At 38.1% G+C, this 10,971-nt stretch overlaps 1 protein-coding gene and 1 pseudogene across 1 annotated transcript in view; both read right to left on the bottom strand.

Annotated features, from left to right (window-relative positions):
* Positions 1 to 8,794, bottom strand: part of LOC107705369 (phosphatidylinositol 4-kinase beta-like) — a 20,090-nt pseudogene extending 11,296 nt beyond the window's left edge.
* A 929-nt stretch (positions 8,795 to 9,723) lies between these two features.
* Positions 9,724 to 10,971, bottom strand: part of selenbp1 (selenium binding protein 1) — a 5,580-nt gene continuing 4,332 nt past the window's right edge. Inside the window, exons 9-12 of the mRNA XM_016508602.1 lie at positions 10,809 to 10,930; positions 10,600 to 10,692; positions 10,262 to 10,380; positions 9,724 to 10,123 (exon numbers count right to left, since the gene is read on the bottom strand). Coding sequence (XP_016364088.1) covers positions 9,961 to 10,123; positions 10,262 to 10,380; positions 10,600 to 10,692; positions 10,809 to 10,930 — 497 coding nt within the window. The 3' untranslated portion in view covers positions 9,724 to 9,960. The remainder of the gene's footprint in view (positions 10,124 to 10,261; positions 10,381 to 10,599; positions 10,693 to 10,808; positions 10,931 to 10,971) is intronic.

Below are 10,971 nucleotides of genomic sequence, written 5' to 3'. Positions count from 1 at the left end.
TGTTACTTTATTATAAAATTATTTTTTTTTGTTTTATTTAATAAATAAATTCTCCGCTTGTGTGGTCCGAGACAGTGTTGTTTGTTTGTCTGTTCTGTGTTTATTAATGAAAAACCCTTAAAATAAAGTACATTAAAAAAAAATTTGACTGATTTGTTAAAATTACACTTAATGAAGTTTATAACATAATAAAGTTACAATTACATAATAATATATATACTTCTATTTGTTTTTTTGAAATATAAACAATGGTAGCTGTCATAAAAACTTGATGGATTTATTCAAACAAATTAAACATTGAAGAACAGTAAAATTTATAATGAATATGTTATATGGTGCATATATTTAGCAAAATGCCCCTCTCTACAGTTTATTTTTCTATCTGACTAATGAGTTTATGGTCACCGAATATGTTTTTCTGAGGTTATATTGACGTATTTGCGCGGCTGAAACACTGATTGAGCGATTACATGAGACAGGATACGGATTGTAAAGTTGTACTCTTTCTTTTAACTTACCTTCGGATGTTTAGTCATGTTTATTTTGTGCTGAAATTGGTATTAATGTGGAGGAGATGATCAGTTCACGTGCGCTACGCGCTGCTGCGTCTGTTGATCTGAGGTGCTACAGCGATCTGTCACTCCACATTAAACAGCGCCGAAATGGCATTTATTGTTTGAATATTGCAATACAATGGACAGAAATTGAAATCTGAGACTTTGTTTCATATTAAAAGTACCAAAGCACAATGCTTATTGCGATATATTGGATGGGAGGTGCGCTTCAATGTTACGTCCATTAACTGAAAACAGGCTAGACTAATTGACTGCCTTCCGCCATTTCGTCTCGTGCAAAAAAAAAAAAACAACAACAACACTGCATGCTGCTTCTGCGTCAGACTGATGCTGGCTGGACAGGATTTACCGCGAGTTTTCAAAAGCGCGATAATCAAACACGGTTTTGATGATAATTAAATTTTAAACGGTAATACTAACCGTCAGGGCATTTTATCGTGATTTATCGCGAAACCGGTAATCGTTCCATCCCTAATTGATTCTTGGCATTTAAGATATCGTTTGGTAAAAATGAGAGTCGATTAATATCGAGATATTATGTTAAAACGGTTTTACTGAGCTGTAAAGTTGTCATCATTTTTATGGTCATTTTAGGGGTTTAGACATTACATTATATATATAGATAAAAATGTACACAAAAAAGTTAGTGTTATTTAGTATTTTATTCGCACTAAAATCATGCCAAAACACACATTATTTTCATCTTGCAGCTATATTATTGAAACGATGAGTATTTTAATATGATCGAAAAATTTCCCCCATCCATTTCCATTGTAAATGCTTCACTGTAACCCAGATTTATGCTTTGGTTGAATTGGCATGATGGGGGAGAAATAGTCATCAGTCCTCATAACCAAACAGGGGTCCAAATTCCACATGATAACACATAGTGGACTTTCTCTCATGGCAAACCTCTATCCTGACAGGCTTTCAAAAAAAGAGGGAGATGATAAGCCTCGTTTTATCTTTCTAAAATAAATCTTCACTGTTTGGACAAAGAAAATCCAGCAGACTGAAATATTTACATGATTAGGTTGAAAAACTACAGCTTAAATGTGCAAATAAATCACAGTGGATCGGTTAACTTATCAGTGCAGTTTGTGTGGGATATAAGATAAGGCTGTGCACCCGTTCCACCAATAGAAAAATAAGCATGACACAATGCTCAAACGACCAAGAAATGCTGTATTTTTTTCTTTTTAAAAGGCACATTCGTGTCCAATATAACATTTCTGGATTTTCATTTACATCATACAGCTGTTCCTCAAAGAAAAGCCATCTAGCCTTTGCGCAAATCTATACTGACTAATGTTTGTTCAGGCTTAACGCAATTCACATTAGACACCTACACTGCACTTCACAAGGTGGAGAACCACAAAGTGGCATTCCTACATTAACACCTTCGACTCTCAAAAGAAGCTCGCTGAAGTATGTAAACGGTGTGGAGGAGTTGTGGAGCAACGCATTTCATAATAGCTGATCTTTACTCCATATACCAGTGGAGTGGCTCACTGCCATGCGAATGGCGACATCGCTGTTGCCATAGCAGCACATGCTGCACCAAGATCATGTTCGGAGCAAGAAGGAAGGGAAGAAACTATGCAGGAAGATAAAAGAGGAAGGCGAGTGATCATGTACACATGCTTGAACGTCAGAACAGAGGGTGTGTGCTGTGTGACGAGGTTAAAATGAAGAAATACGGAAGGGAGCTCTAAAGTTACTTATCAGAATAGAACTTGATCCATGGTAGGTTATTACATAACGTTCTGCCCTACGGTTTCACTGATACACTACTCGGGACACAAAAGGTAATGACCATGTCAATATGGTCTATACCAACATCCAGGCTGGTGAAAAGCTATTACATAAACTGTAAACTTACTATAAATTATACATTGACATATATTGGCCAGACCAATTAAACAGTCAGTTTTATTTTAATACCAATTTTGCCAATTGGGTTTATGGTTGGCTAAGGACACACATCTGTAAAAAACACAGTGACACCCACAAATGAATGAATATCCTTATCGACATATTTACATTTTACAAACCATAAAGTCTTATCAGAAAATAAATACAGAGTGTATTATGGTATATTGCTAAATTGGAACTACTCTCCACTCCACTTGACCACACCGATTAGCCTGCTATTAAGGGGAACAAAGATAAATGAACAATCTGAAGTTCAAACTGATCACCGATCTTCATGTTTGAAAACCTAATTTATTAATTGTTACATTAGAGTAAAAACCATATACTATACTAATACTAGTGACCAATACACTACTGTTTGGGGTCAGTGTAATTATTATTTTTTTAATTAAATGAAAACTTTTATTCAGAAAGCGTGCATTAAATTGATCAAAATGACAAAAAAAGACATTTATATCGTCTTCTTTTATAAATAAATATGGTACTTTTATCTTTCGATTCCTGAAAAAAAGAATACTGAAAAAATGCATCACGGTTTCCACAGAAATATTAAGTAGCGCTTTTAACATCGATAGAAAATAATAATAATAATAGATAATAATAATAGAAAATGTTTCTTGAGCAGCAACTCAGCCTATTAGAATGATTTTTTAAGGATCATGTGACACTGAAGACTGGAATGTCTGCTGAAAATTCAATTTGGCCATCAGAGGAATAAATTACACTTCAAAATAGTATTACAAAAAAAACTGTTATAGTAAATTGTAATACTTTTGTTCAAACAAATGCAGCCTTGGTGAGCATAAGATACTTATTTCAAAAACATTTTACAAAATTCTTACCATTCAAAACAAAGCTAACTTCTGAATGGTGTATGTATATAGTGTGTATAGCAGATATTTGCTCATTTGGTCAATTAATTAAAATCCTGTCATTAATTACTCACCCTCACGTCATTCCAAACCAATAAGACCTTTGTTCATCTTCAGAACACAAATATAATAATATTTTTGATGAAATTCGAGAGCTTTCTGACCCTTTTGGTCTTACGGGTTTGGAATGACATGAAGGAGTAATTAATGACAGAATTTTTGGGTGAACTATCTCTTTAATGTCAGCCTGACGGTTACCTGGAATCTCCTGTGATAAAAGAATAATCTGATTCATGTGGTACAAACAGGATCTGATCTGTCTGTCACACTGACCTCGGATCTAATTCTGGAACTGAATCGCAACATGCCACTTATTAGCAGCATGAGAGGTGATTTGTTAATGGCATGACATTTAGCCCTGAGGACTATCATCATGACTGTGCAAATGAACACAAAGAGAGAGGGGCTGTCTAACAGAAGAGCTGCAGAGCTGTCATCATTCTTCTGGGAATCAGTGAGCAGTGGTAGTTAATTATTTTCTGAGAGCAAAAACAAAAATCTATTCATCCCCCAGCTGGCTTCAGCCTTCACTGTGATTAGAGCTGAAAATGTACATTTATAGGTGCCACGTGGCAGACCAACTCAAACACACTAAAAGATGACACCTCTGTTTCAAAACCTAGTGAACTACCCATCTAGACAGCATTTTAAAGTCTTGATGAAATGGAAACAGTGACGGATCTTTTCTTCCATATTGTGATTTACATATGAATGAAACGGATTGTGGAAAAAGAAAAAAAAAATATAGGGTTGGAACTTGGTTCTATTCGTCGGTTGTTGATCGGATGAAGGCAGATCTTTATGTGAGCTTGCAGTCGATTGTAAAAAAAAGTGGCAGGGTTAGGTGGACTAAATTATTGGAGAAGTCCTGCAAACATCACCATAAAGAAATCTGTTGTTTCAATGGAAAAGTGAGTTATGTCCTTCTAATTAAAAATTATGAGGTCAAAGTAACTTTCAAAACATATGTATGGATGAATCGCTCACAATGAGATCAATAATCTGCATTTATAAAATAGAAACACATGCATTTAATTTCATGTCAACATTTCTAATGATGCTTATTAGACGTCAATATTAATTGCATGCTAACATAAAAGTATATCAGAAGCATTTGTAAGGCGACTCTTCTATGCTTTTTACATAGCACTATATTTTGTAATTGTTACCTATGAAAATCAGTCACCTTTTAGGTTCCATTTCAGTTAGGATGCTGCCTAGGAAGGAAGTTCACATTGCTCATCCATCTGCCATTAAAGTAACTACATGAATATTTCTTTTACAGAGCTTGACTGAGTGTCAGCACCTCATCAAGTGGAACATCGACACGCCTTTTCCAGTGCAGCCATAGAAACCACACAAATCTGAGTTGTTTGCCTTCTGCATTTGCATGAAACAGCTGAGAAACAACATCTGTGGGAGGTGGAAGCGACGGCCAGAGACGGATCATCTAAAAGCAGCTTACATATAACTAACTAGGTAAGCAAGCATGTGACGTAACGGGTGTCTCACCTCATCCTGGCTGGTCTCTACTTTGGGGTTGCTGGCGGTTCTCTTTAGGTTGCTGCTGAGGCTGATGCTGATGGTGGCATCGGATTTGGAGCGTTGGTGGGTGCGTTTGGATGGCGAGAGGCTGTGTTCACTCATGCCCTGACCGTGATGGAGGGGTGGGGGGCAGGAAGGGGGAGGCTGCGGCACCTCCCTGCGGATGCGCTGGCTGGAGGGCTTGAGCTCGTCTGACAGGATGAGTTTACGCAGTTTGGTGCCACGGGAGTGGCGCTGCGTGGAGATGTGCATGTCAGAAGAGTAGGCCCCCAGCAGCCAGGCGCACTGCAGGGAGAAATTGATGCTTTGCCGGCAGCGGTGCACCACGTAGGGCTTGATGGCATCGCCCACATCCTCGTCCATGTGGATGTACATATTGAGCAACTGGGGCAAGTAGAAGTCCACTTCTTCGTTCCGGAAGCTAAAGAGTCGATTGCCGATGTAGGCTTGCACGCCGGGCTCCTTAGAATTGTAAAGATAGGAGATGGCCATGGAGATGTCAAACAGCTTGGACTCAAAGAGCCGCAGGAGCCAGGACTGCTTGGACGAGTTGTTCTTTTGACGGCGCCGCACGTTCTTCACAGGCTCCGCTTCCTCCTCGCTGATCTTGGGAGGTTTTCCTCCATCTGTGGACACGGGGTGTGCTGTACCGTTCACTAAAACTGGCTCTGAGCTGGCTGAAGATACTTCTCCATCGGCCTTCAGGAACTTCACCTTTTGAAGAACTTCCTGGCAGGCTTTCTTAGCCACCTCGGTATCGATGACTAGGCTGAGTTCGCCCACTCCCTCGGATATGACATCTAGAGGGGGGCTGGAGGTGGGCAGGCCTTCACTGGTGCTCGGGCTGGAGCTGGTGAGGGGACGAGGGCCAGAGGAAGGAGATGAGGGCAGGGACAGCGAGGAGGTGGTGGAGGTGGAGGAAGCAGATGGGCTCTTCTGTAGCTCCTCGAGCTGAACGGGGGAGAGCTCCAGCTCTGTGTCCCCCATGGCCACACACTCTCAGGCCACTGCTAAACACAGAGAGACAACAAAACACACTATCAGCAAGCGAGCTTTAGTAATGACAACAGGATGGCAATTACAATGCATTTAAAATGCTGTAATGTGAAACTGATGAGTGAAATAGACTGTTAAGCAGGAAAAATGTGGGTTGGGACTTTTCAGTGGCAGATAAATTACCTACACTACCATTTAAAAGTTTGGGGTCAATAATCATTTTTTAAAAATAAATTAATACGGTTATTCAGCAAGGTCGCATTAAATGAATCAAAAGTGACAGTAAAGACATGTATAATGTTACAAAAGATTTCTACTTCAGAATAAATCCTTTTCTTTTGAACTTTCTGTTCATCAAAGAACCATATTAAGCAGCACATTTGCTTTTTCAACATTATGATAATAAGAAATGTATATTGAGTGGCAATCAGCATATTAGAAGGATTTTATTTTCTGAAGGATCATGTGACACTGAAGACCAGAGTAATGGTTTCTGAAAATTCTGCTTTGTCATCACAGAAATAAATGGCACTTTAAAATGTATTACACTTTGAAATCATTGTAATAATATTTCACAATATGAATGTTTTCCTGTATTTTTGTTTAAAAAAATCATGCTTGGTGAGCATAAGATACTTCTTTAAAAAAACATTAAAATAATCTAAGCAATCCCAAACTTTTGAATGGTGTTGTACATGCTGGTGAAAGCAAAAAACATTTAAGACAGTAAATAGGGTCAGTTCGATTTCATTTTGCCTTTAAAAAATCAACTTACATACAGGCCTAAACGTCTGAGAAATCAGAGAACAAAAACAACTTCCATAATGAACTGTTACTAAAACTGAAGTTTTGCCCAACATGTGACCGCACACATTGTAAACAGCCATTCAAATATCAAATTCACAATAACCCAGAGCAACAGGCTTTACCAAGCGCCACTTCCCCAGGGTCACAATGTCCCACAGATCCACAGTTACGCAGGGCAGCGCCATAATCCGCCTCCAGCAGATTACCTCACCATTACCAGCAGGCCAATATCAGATAAAGCAAGGCATCAGTCTCAAATTCCACAAAGCTGCTACATTATAAAAACCCATTGTGCTTAAAACAGATCAGGCTGTCAGAAAGAGGCAGTTCACCATATAAAGCTCAGTCACCTCCAGAAGTACCCGTGGTTCTACTTTCATGTTGTTAACAGTTAAAAACAGTTAACAGTCCTCAAGTTGACAATGGAAAGTCAGACAAGTTACAATGGTTAGTTTAGCTAAATGAAAGACAAATCAGCTTGAGCAAAATTGTTTGTTCTTAGACCACTGAAATTTAAGACCAGGAACAGAAACTGTACCAGATGAAATCAAAACTGATTCTGAAAGCGATGAGATTAAAGCACATGTCAAATGGTGGAGACTGAGTCAGCCTTGAGGAAGATGCCAGCTCGCCTCTCCTCTCACATATCACATGCTGACTCCATCTCTGGTGGATGGATTACTCTAAACAGACAGTTTGTATGTTGTTCTAGCTTGCCAGCTCTTTCTCCATGTTAAATCCTGTGAAACTGAAAAACACTGCTCTACAACAAGCCTCAACTGATAACAGTAAGAGTTGCAACACTGATTCACCAAATCAAACCACAAGCACAGGCCTACTTCTATTGTTTGGTATCAAAATGTTTCACTGAACTTCTCTGATTGCAATGGAAAGGGTAAATTCAATCAGCCTTTGCCCTGAAATGTGAGAGATCTAGAGGAGCACAAAACATGTAGATCATGAACGGTCAGTCTCAAGAGTCCCCTTCTGCCAACACCCACAACACTTTCCACAATCCAAAACCATTATTATCTAACTATTTGATGAAACCCTTGAGTAACTAGATTACAAGACTGTCACAGTATAAATAAACCATGAAATCCAATAATCTTGATATCAAACACACTGAAATAAAATCAACAAACTTAAAGCCGAGTGTGTAAAGACAATCGGTAGCTATAATTTGGATTGATGTGATGCATCAACTGGTTCGATCAGGACATAATGATCTAGATTAACTAAAACAACAACGATGAACTAGTTAATCAACTTGCCATAAAACACACTGTCAATGTTATTTCTTTTTATGTTACGTACGTTAGTTTTAAGTCTACAGACAACTGAGAGCACAAGCACATCAAGCTAAATATTTGCAGTTATAGCTGCCAAAACTCGTAATGACACCCATATTTATACTCTGATCTGCTTAATCAAAACATTACTTGTTTTGTCCTATTTCAGACGTTTAAAAAGTCAATCAGTCAGATTACTTTTACACTCAAGTTAGCATCGGAGCATGTTTAGCTGAAGACCTTTAAGAGACACGTCGACTACTTTTCTCTCTTGTAGGGCTCAAAGAGATTTTTTTCCTTCAAAACAGTATAATAGTATGTGTGCTAAACAACAACATAATTTAATTAACACTAGTTATTATTAAATGTTCAACTGTTATGAAGGCCTGAAAGGATAAGCCTCATAAAAACACAAACGGATGCTACACTTAGCCAAGCCGCTAACGCAACGTCTCTACTTTAGGAAGAGACCCAAGGAAACATAAAAACATATGACTTACCTCAAAATAAACCGGGTGAAGGCTTAAATTGTCGGTTTATCTGTATTTTAACTGCCTCATTTGGGAGCTGCGGCTCTCCTGTTGCGGAATAACCGGTGTGGTTCGCTAAGAAAGTGAGTGGAGAGATGACACGCCGGGGCTGCCCACATCAACTGCCTGATTCCAGCATACAACACATACAGCCTGTGCCTCAAAACACAGAGAGCTGCCTACCAAGACAACACTCTTGGGCATTTAGGCAATGCCAACAAATGCTGTCTAAGCAGGAAGCCCACCAGGCTTTGAGACACAGCTAAAGAGGGTGATAACATTTTACATGCTTGCTGTCCTGTTATAGTGTTTACACATTTTTTGAAAGGGTTAAAAACATTAGCTGTTGTAAACTCAAATAAACTGAAGCTAGTCGTTTGCCTCTCAATTATATAAGAATAATACTAAGAAATATTAGTATAATAACAAATGTTAATATTTTTATATTCCACTTTTTACAACTATTATTATTTTTATAAAATGTATGTGTGTGTGTATAATCTGGTTGAGTCAATAGATGACATTTAATTTGATATTTGATGCCTATTAGTTTTTACTAACCATTTTACATATTCCTCCTATTTATAGTTGTACTGTATTTATTATTACAGAACATTGTGGGGAAAAAAAAAACACTTTTTAATAATACTTTTTAAGTACGTTTAAGTAATATTTGTCCCCGTCTTCAGACTCGGAAAGATAACTTTTTATACTTGTGCACTACAATGACAATAAACAAAACTAACCTAAGTAGTGCTGTAATTCCTTGTGTTTGTTGTTAAAACAAAATTGCATTTCTCTTTTTCTGCATCTTGGTAAGAAAAGCATGCCTTAAAAATAACATGTAAAAATATTCACTCCCGTTATTACACTCACATGTCCATTTTGTTCTTTGAGGGTTTCTTAAGCACTGACACTCGAAATACAACGATTGCTTTGTTTTAGAATGTATTCCTAATACAATAGTTTAAAATGTGTGCACGTATAGTGATGCTGATTGTGTGCACTCGCTCTGTGCACTTGCACCACGTGTTTAAAATCTACTTTGCGATTCTAATGATTTGGAAAGCGCTTACAACAACAAATGAGAAAGCCTTTGAATTCACTGGGATGCAAAACATTTATTTCAAAAAATGTAGAAAGCATATAAAGACAATGAAAATTAGTTTTTGTAGTTAAGATGTGATTTACAGCATAGTTCACTCTTGTAATTGCTAATTGACACATAATAAGATTAAGGATTTGGTCCATACATAGATTAAACGTGATCATGATACTGATGATATCTCCACTGAGAAAATGGGAATAATAATTCTGCTCCTTGGAACATAACGGTTTGGCCCCAATTTCATAACCAGATATCAGAAGTGCAGTCTCCACCAGGATATCTGAGCTCATGGGCAAGTGCAGGACCATCTGGTTCTGCTCCGAAATCCACAAGGAAATTCTCGTTGAGCTTCAGGCCGCCTTTATCTGTGTCCACGTCAATCTGCATCATGACCGACCCCTCCCTCAAGAGAAATAAGACACATATTGCAGCATAATAAACAAACCAGAGGTTACTTCTGAAACCATTTAAACAGCCTAATTTCTTAATCTCTATATACAATACTCAAGTAAAATTACAAATAAAGATCATTTTGTCTCACTTGACGAGGTCAGGGTAGAACTGCTTGTCCCAGGCACTGTATAAAGAGGTGGTGACGTACAGACGTTTTCCATCCAAGCTCAGCTGGAGCATCTGAGGGCCTCCCTGCACACGTTTTCCCTGATGAGGAAAGGAATGTTTTAACCTCCAACAAATGATGTGCTCTAATTGCTCTGTTTAGGTCTGCATGACCTAATGATTTGTAGTACAATAAGCTGGGTCATCTGTTAGTTAGTTACCAACAGCTTTAGGCTGTTTTCCTCCACATAATGGCTAACTCAAATGTGTACACAGAGCTCACAGGAAGCATACTTGTAAATAAATTTAAAAAAAAGGTACCTTTAGTATCCGTGGGGCAGGCTGGCTATCCAGTTCTTTGTCCTCCAATACTTTCACTGGTCCATCTTTTAAAATGCTGCCTGCAAGGAAGACCTTAAAAATGCATTTCATGAAATTAAATGCAAGTTCTACTATCTTGACACTTTATTGACATGATTTTAGAAATGTAGACAAAGGTGTCTTGATCCTGCTAATCCAAGTGGTCTTACCTGACCAACCATGCGTGGATTCCTCCTGTCAGTGATGTCATACTGTCGAATGTCTCCATGCAGCCAGTTACTGAAGTACAGGAAGCGATCATCCAGTGAGATCAAGATATCCGTAATGAGACCTATGGCAAAAAATACATGAGTAAACGAGTGTCTAAATTTT

Source organism: Sinocyclocheilus rhinocerous, unplaced genomic scaffold (assembly GCF_001515625.1).
Source record: "Sinocyclocheilus rhinocerous isolate Xijiao unplaced genomic scaffold, SAMN03320098_v1.1 scaffold222, whole genome shotgun sequence".
In the NCBI taxonomy this organism is placed as follows: Eukaryota; Metazoa; Chordata; class Actinopteri; order Cypriniformes; family Cyprinidae; genus Sinocyclocheilus; species Sinocyclocheilus rhinocerous.
Note: the sequence above shows the minus strand (reverse complement) of the source record. Positions and strands in the feature narration are given on the sequence as shown.